Source organism: Diuraphis noxia, unplaced genomic scaffold (genome assembly GCF_037042655.1).
Source record: "Diuraphis noxia isolate RWA-SAM2 unplaced genomic scaffold, SU_Dnox_SAM2 contig0001, whole genome shotgun sequence".
In the NCBI taxonomy this organism is placed as follows: Eukaryota; Metazoa; Arthropoda; class Insecta; order Hemiptera; family Aphididae; genus Diuraphis; species Diuraphis noxia.
Genome location: NW_028301711.1, coordinates 53,128,229 through 53,136,741, shown reverse-complemented (window position 1 = coordinate 53,136,741; position 8,513 = coordinate 53,128,229). Strand labels below are relative to the sequence as shown.

The following is an 8,513-nucleotide window of genomic DNA, read 5'->3' as shown; positions in this document are numbered from 1 at the left end:
TTCAAGATATAAAATTATGCGTGTCATTAAAATAGGTTCTATATATAATTATTTATATAGAAGAAAAAGTACTATAAATAAAACAAAATTTATTTTGACCATATTAAAGATGTGTAGGTATTGCTTATTTTTTATTTTAACATAAATATGCTTTTGGGCCGGATGCACGTTTTTTGTTTCTAAACGATTTTTCGTTTAGTTACCTACTTATTAACAAAAATGCTTTCTTTTTTTTTATTCATAGATTTTCCTTGTAGAGTAAAAATATCGATGTTAGGTTAGGGGTTCTAGAACAGCCAAACATTTTGGTTTTGGAGACAACTTGTTATGTCCGCAGTAAAAATATCTTCTTAATTACGGCAAGTTTTGTTGGGGCACCTATATATCAATTGTGGCCCAGATTTTTTAACACGATACATATCTACCTACCTAACGGCTAACCTGCATACTAATCAAAAAATATATTCTGCCTATAATAATTCGGCTGTTGGAAACGTTATTAACATTATATACCTAGGTATCAAGTAGGGATAGTATATAGCCTAAACATAGGAATAAGATATGATAAAATAATGTTTTATTATTTTGTATTATGCAGCCCATCTTACAAAAATTTTAAAGTTTCAATTACCTTCCTATAACATATCGAAAACTACATTGTTAAATTATCGAACAAATTGTTAGCTATAAATTAATTTATTGCATCAAAAAAAATCCAATATCATCAATACTATCTGGTCTACTTGACACCCCCAAAATCATTGGCGAAAACCGAGTTGCATGCATGCTATTTTGGGTTATTAAACTACCTAAAAAATTCTTGGTGTTCCTTTCAACTGACTCATTACCAGGCAAACAAAATAATTTAAAATTTAATAAAAATTTACACTTTTCCGTTTACCAATATTTTGTAATAATAGATGCCTACCTATCTATATAGAATATATATGATGACATGATACCCAATCATGGTAAGTCATTACTCATTATACATGTATAAATAATTTTGGTAAAAATGCCAATTTAAACGATATGAGTGTAATCTTACAAAAAATCACAACCATCTAACATTGGTGTTGAATTAATTTGGTAAAATAAGTTCTACCTAGTTAAAAGTAAGTGGTATTTGTCATTTAAGTTTGTATTACAATTGCTAATGCATTTTTTTAATCTCAATTCATGCAGTATAAGCAGATTTTTAAAATGCAAGAAATTCATAATTTTGTAAATACAAAATAATTTAATAATTTACATGTTTTAACAAATTATTATCATCATTATTATTTATATAAATAAAAAAATCCAATCCATAACAAATAATTATGCTAATGCACATCGGATATTTTTATATTTGTCTTAACATTTTATTTTTAGTTTTCAGGTAAATTTTTTTATTTTAGAAAAAACAATTTAAGTATAGTTATAAATTTTACTATAGAATATTTTATTTTTTTTATTAAATATGTTACTCTTTTGCCATTTTTGTTTTAAAATAAACAATTTTTAAGAACTTATTGGTAAACTGGATATCTGCAAATGGGCATAGATCCTGTCTAAAAATTTTAAAGCTTAATTTAAACTAGTCATTAAGATGACAAAATATGAGTAGCAAAAAAAAATGTTACTTAATATCCATTTGCTTAAATGAACGTTCAAAGATGGAATAATTCATAGTCATGTTAATCGTTCCATATCATTCAGGTGGTTAAAAAAAACTATAGTGAGACGAACACCAATTTAAAAAAACATGATCAGGGCTCGGGCCTTTTTTATTTAATTTAACCTTTTAATTTGTTTATTTTTATGGATTGACTTAAAATGTAGCGTAGTGCTATGGAAGTATATGTCATGTTATAATATGTTTAATTATGAAATTTGAAAGTGCTTTTTTTCGATTATTTCGGCAGTTTTTCAAAAATATGCTTACTTCCAGTTTTTCTGATTATTTTTGCTTATTTGACTAGTATTTCTACGTTTTTATAATGTTTTCAAATATTATAAATATAATTTACATTTCATTTTTCGGAAAATCCATAAGATCCTTATAGTCTTGAAAGTGAAAATTAAATTATTATTTAATATAGAGATAAAGATTTTTTTTTATTTTTTATTTTTTTGTTTTGATAAATATTTTTGCAAACATTTAAGTTTTTAAATGCTTATTTGAGTGCTTATAAGAGCTTTTTTAAGCGCTGATTTTAATGATTTTAAGTGCTTTAAGTCCTGAGCCCTGCACTTGATATATGTACCGTGGTTCAAAGAAATATTTATAATGTTTTTATTAATTATTACTCAGTAAATTGTTACAAAAAATTATACATAAAACAGCTGTTGTGAGCATATATTTGTATAACAATAAGTAAGAGGTTAGTTTTTTTGTAATATTTAGAAATAATGGATAACATATTACAATAATAATTACATGACTAAGAAAAATATTTATTACATAACATATTTTAAATTAATAATAATATTACATGTATAAGAATTAACTCCAGCGGTAGTGTGCATATGCTCTGTTTGCCTCACATTGTTTATGTAAATCCAGTTTCTTTTGCACAACTTTTCCCTAAACAAAATAATAAATACATTTTTAAAAATATGACATTCATTATAAAAGTGTATCAAAGTATAATTTCACTAAAACTTTTTAATGCAATGTTTTGTTAAAATTATTTTAATTAAATGTTGAGTGATAAAAAAATTTAATTGTTGATACAGTAGTCGAAATTAAAATCATTCTTACATCATTATTGGATGCTTTGATTAATTCAGTCGCCATGAAGTCAGCAAAACTAATGGATTTATCTTTTTCGCGTCCACATTGTACAAACCATCTCATCGCATAAAATGTAGATTCTTTATCTGTTATTGGAACTGGAACCTTAAATAAGAAGAACCAAAGAGAATATTGAAAACGATTAAACTTTTAAAATCCTAAATTTAAACATTAAATAGTTTCTATAAGTTACTTTTAGTAAAACAAAACAATATTATTGGCCCTAAACAATACAATAAATAGTTAAATAAAACATTTTAAAAAAATGGGAAATTTATATAAATAGTTGGAACTGTTGATTTTTTGAATTGAATATAATTGATAAAAATATAATGAGATTACATATAATTAATAGGAATAAAACAAGAGATGAAATAATTTTTAATGTACTCATACATGAAATAGTATAAAACTGAAATATATCATACTTGGTAAAATGATCCTCCTCGTTTTACTGCAGTTAATTTTAAAAGTGGTTTGCAGTTCGCAACTGCTTTTTTCAGTATGGCTATAGGATCTACAATAATCGAGGCTTTTTTCTCAAGATCTGTTTCTCTGTTATACTTCTCTAACTGTAGTTTTTTGATTTTTTCAAAAGTCTTAAAAAAAAAAAACATCAAAATATTTTTAATATTTGAAATAAAAAATTACATACTATACCTCCATACAAAAGTACAATAATTAATTTTGATTATATGTTTAAAGTGACAATATAGGTTGAATTGGCATTGATTTAACACATCAGGGTTTAACATTAATATTAAATGAAAATTTAAAACAGATATCATTCTGAAATTTGATCTTAAAAAGCATGAAACATTACAACATGGTCCCTGGTTAAGGTATATCAAAACTTTCCAAAGTATTATTAAAATCGTAATAATTACCAGAGAGGTGATTAATTTAATGCAAGACAATAATTTAAATGCTGATGTTAAATGGATCACACTGTATATAAGGCCAACAGAAAAGCGATCTATAATACATTTAAGTCTTTTTCTGTATCTTTTTGGACTCATCCGTCTAAGTTGGATAGCAGATAAATTCCATAGACAAAGCTTTTAATTCATAAAATGCAAAATCTAAGTATGCTTTATAATTTTAACAGATAAATATGATTAAAGAAAAGTATAAAAGTAGTAGACCCAAATTTAGTGAAATATTATTTAAATAATTTAAAATGGTTAAACGGTTTGTAAGACCATTACATTAGTAAGACTATTATAAATTAATTTAATTGCTCATATTTTTTAAAAATATATACATATAACTTAATTTAAATATTGACAGCATTAATGAGGAGTTTTTAAATTTAACTGCGAAGGCTTGGTATTGGTAATCATTAAAATTTTACAGTGATATCAATTTAATTTTTCTGTTATATTATATAGAAACATATTGTTTGTAAATGAGTATTACTGAATAAAATGTTTAGGTATCCTTCTTATATCTCATGGTACCACAAAAATGAATGAACTCTACCCACTGAACAATAAAAATAGGTAGAGTGTACTAGCCTTAACTAATTCTAAACAGGCTGATATATTTTTGAAATATGTATTAGTTAAGTTCATCTTTATTCACTATAATATCTAAGATATTAATACATTTGAAAATTATGTCACAGGTTAAAAGAATGTTTTTAATTAAGTTCTATTATGGGTCATAAATAACAAAAATCAATCACATACCTTTTCTAAGACTCCTCTGGCCAACTTTTTTTGTCCTCTGAGTAGCATATAGTTTATAAATTTTCTGAAAAAAAAAATGATATAGCTAAAAGTATTGATAATTTAACATTATTAGTACAATATTTATCAACCAATTTTAATAGTCTAAATCAGCGGTTCTCAACCTTTTTATAGTCATGTACCACCTACACAATTTAAAAATTTTTACGTACCACCTGACAATTTTTTTGCTTATTAATAATGTATACATTTATGTTATATGTATAGAATTTTGTTAATAAATTAATTTTTTATAAAGGTAGATTTTCGTCACGTACCACTAGTGGTACACATACCACAGGTTGAGAACCGCTGGTCTAAATAATTCTATTGGATAAGTTAAATAAAATAGTTCAAAATAGATTTATATTTATTGTGAGGAGAATAAAATATTAATAATAATTAATGTTTACTAATAATTCAAATTCTTAAAATTAATACACTTTAATATGACTTTTTTTTAAACGCATTTAATTTATTTTACAACAATTTAAACTATGATTAAAACATTATTTTATATTCCATTATTGTACATCAGTGAAAACATTCAAACACAATTACAATATGTAGGTAGTTTTAAGTAAGGCTATAGCTTACAAGAATATAAGAAAAGCTATAGGCTTTCACATATACAATAGGCTATTACTATACTGTTCCTCATATTAGTCATATTTTATTTATTACAATAATCAATTGATACTTACGTAACTATAGGATCATGAAATATAGAACAAGTTTCGTTACTTCTAGCTGCTTTAAATGGAATCAACTTATAATTCTCAATCTCTCCAGATTCATAAAGTTTATCTAATTCTTGTTTTTTGTAGACTGGTTCAGCAAAATGAGGTGGATATACACTATATTTAGCTGTTGTTAATTGTGGAAATACTTGAAATCTAAAAAAAATAAAAAAAACAATAGTTAATTTTGCAGGAGAAAATTTAAAATAGGTATTAATAAAATATTGTAACTCGTTTGCTATTGCACCACAACAACATAAAATAAAACATAATTTGCTTTGGTTTACATAACATATTTAATTTTAATTTGTCTGCATGAAATAGCTAATATTAATAACAAGTTCATATTTTAGGTAGATTAAATACAATATTCATTTTGCAATCAGCAATATCATTATCATGTTTAAGCAAATAAAATTCATAGAGTAATAATAAACAGATCATGTTTATTAAATACATTTGAACATGTTAAAAATTACTAATCATGAATAATGTACAAAAATAATAAATATTAACCAAATACTAATAAATACGTCTAAGCATAATCAGTGACTGTGAAAAGTAAGCATATTTATTTTATCATGCTATCTATGACTTATTCTAAGGATTATCAACTATTATTCACAGTACAATGTTGATATTATTGAAGGAGAAGGTAATGGAGGTAATTTAATGATAATTTAAGATATAATTGTAATAATGTGCACCTAAGCCATCACCTCTTTTAAATCAATGTTCAATCACGGAGCCAGACGTGTTATTATTGTCTTTTTGTATACACGTCCAAACATGAGTGTAACTAGATAAGACTACGCAGCTAATCTATACAGAAAGACGTGATTGTGTAAATTAATTTGAAAATACTTATATTATTGTGTATTAAAAAGTTAAATAAAATTAACAATAGTGAACCACAAAAGAAAGGTCTTATTATTTTAAAATACAAATCGGTCACCTTAAATTACACCTCAGTCACTAACCACAATTTCAACGAGGAAGTTGCCACAAGGATTGGAGAGATAATATAACAATTTATAATTGAGTAATAATTTATTAAGAGACATATAACCGTATTCAGATAATTTAAGTCTTTTAAATCATTACAGAATTATTAAAATGTTGGAATCCAAAAGACAATTCAAGACTTGTAAAAGTACAGTTTCCTAGCAGTCTAGATGTGGCGTCTAACGTCGAGTGCCTGTTCATAACATGGTCAGGTATAGACGCATAATGTCTCCACCTTGCTGTTTCAGTCTAGACGCTGCAGAGAACCCGTACCTATTCACAGAAATCGTATGCATTGTAAAATAACTCTTGTTGACCGTATTGCATATACCTAATGTGTAATGAGCATATAGCACATAGCACACATTTTATTCAAAGCTACAGTCAATAGACACGATAGTCGATAATAATATTATCTCATATGTAACAACACGTCGAATTTTTCATAAAATATTGATGAATCAAAACGAACACTCACCCGTGTTTAACAGTATTGCCGATCCTCAAGTATTTAGCGAATAACGCCATGGTCATTATTTTGTAACCGGCACCTGGATCTATATTCTATAGGGACTTGAATAATTTGCAAGGAATTAGCCAAAGCTAAATGTGAAATTGTGGAAGTCGATAAAGCATGTTATCAGTTATCAGTAATCGACGTTATCACGACAATAATGTAAACAGCACATGTGGGCGCCTTTTGTCCGCTAGGTGGGGCTGTCTTGGATAAAATAATATTCCCGTATTCGTCGACCGTGTATGAATATTACTTTCGATTTTCTGTATGAATCGACGACGAAAGACGAAACGAAGGATACGCTAATACATTGGGCATTGGTGGCGAATTGGTGGTCTTATGACATATTTTTTTTTACTTATATTAGGTATGGTTACTTGTCATAAATGAGTTAGAAAAGCTCACTCCGTGAACGTGCTAAGTAGTATAATATTCATAGAAAATTTTCAAACGTATATTATGGAACGAAATGGAAAATAATTCCATATATTATTATTATACAATTTAAAAATAATTGTTTGATAAATTTTACACTGTACCTACTAATGACCATAATATTGTGATACGTATTCTTAACACTTGGTATTGTTTACTATATTAGTCTACATATATTAAATACCTACTGAAATTTTAGAGATACTAAGTGTAACGATGAATGTGCCTATTGATTTTTCAATGATGTGCGTTAATTATTTATTTTTTTTTCTGATGGAAAAGTGAATCTAATTGGTACTTTATAGAAGGTAACAAACAATATATTAAACTATTTAAGTTTAAAGTGGACATGAGAAAATATTAGGTAACTTAACCCAGACAAAAGTAAGTTTAGTCGTTCAACGACGTACCTAATTTCTTTTAAGTTACCAAATATACAACACTCATAACTTATACAGTTATACAGCCATACATAGTGATGGTGAAACTTCCAAATCTTAAATAATATTTAAATATTTAGGCAGTGTTGTAAAAAATACTTTTAAAAAGTATTTAAGTAAGTACTCAAATACTTATAAAATAAAGTATTTTTTAATACCACCCAAATAATATCTATAGTAAAGTATTTGACATAATTTTCAAATACAACACAAAAAATCAATTTAATTCTGAATCATTCATAATATATTAATATATAATATTAATCGAACATTTGTGTGTTGTATTTTAAGAACATAATTTGTTCGAAATGCTTATCAGTCATATTAGTTCTTTTTTTGGTGATTGTTGCACCACCAACACTAAACACTCTCTCTACTGACGCACTGCTAGGTAGTAGGTACCTATAACGTACCGTTGCGATCGTCGTCGACGATAAACAGACGGTTTATCGGAGTAAAACATATTTAGTTAGGCTATTAATAGACGAAAACTAAAACCTATATCGAATTGTTTATAAATGATAAAATAATATTATATTTATAATATTATTATGACATTATTATTATTTGACAATGAATAAAGAATTATAGGAATAAAAAAAAGTATTCAATAAAATAGTATTCAATACGACAATACTAAAAAAACGTATTTAAAATACCGTTCAAACACTTCAAAAATAAAAGTATTTTAAAAAGTATTCAATACGTAAAAAAGTACCTATTCAAATACTTTTACTCAAATACTTTACAACACTGTATTTAGGTAGGTAATAACGTAACCTTATTTCCATTGTTATTGTACACTATCTGTAATGCCTATGTAACACTATGTTGTTACATCTTACATGTAGGTATACATTTTTGTCA

General features: G+C 26.0%; 1 protein-coding gene across 1 annotated transcript; it reads right to left on the bottom strand.

Annotated features, from left to right (window-relative positions):
* Positions 1-2,418: 2,418 nt before the first annotated feature.
* mRpS7 (mitochondrial ribosomal protein S7) lies at positions 2,419-6,908 on the bottom strand. Its single transcript, XM_015515405.2, has 6 exons — positions 6,733-6,908; positions 5,214-5,405; positions 4,471-4,534; positions 3,208-3,378; positions 2,747-2,884; positions 2,419-2,569 (listed from the first exon to the last, which is right to left on the bottom strand). Exons 1-6 carry the CDS (start codon positions 6,786-6,788, stop codon positions 2,489-2,491), a joined length of 702 nt encoding a protein of 233 aa, XP_015370891.2. The 5' UTR covers positions 6,789-6,908; the 3' UTR covers positions 2,419-2,488.
* Between the last annotated feature and the right edge of the window lie 1,605 nt (positions 6,909-8,513).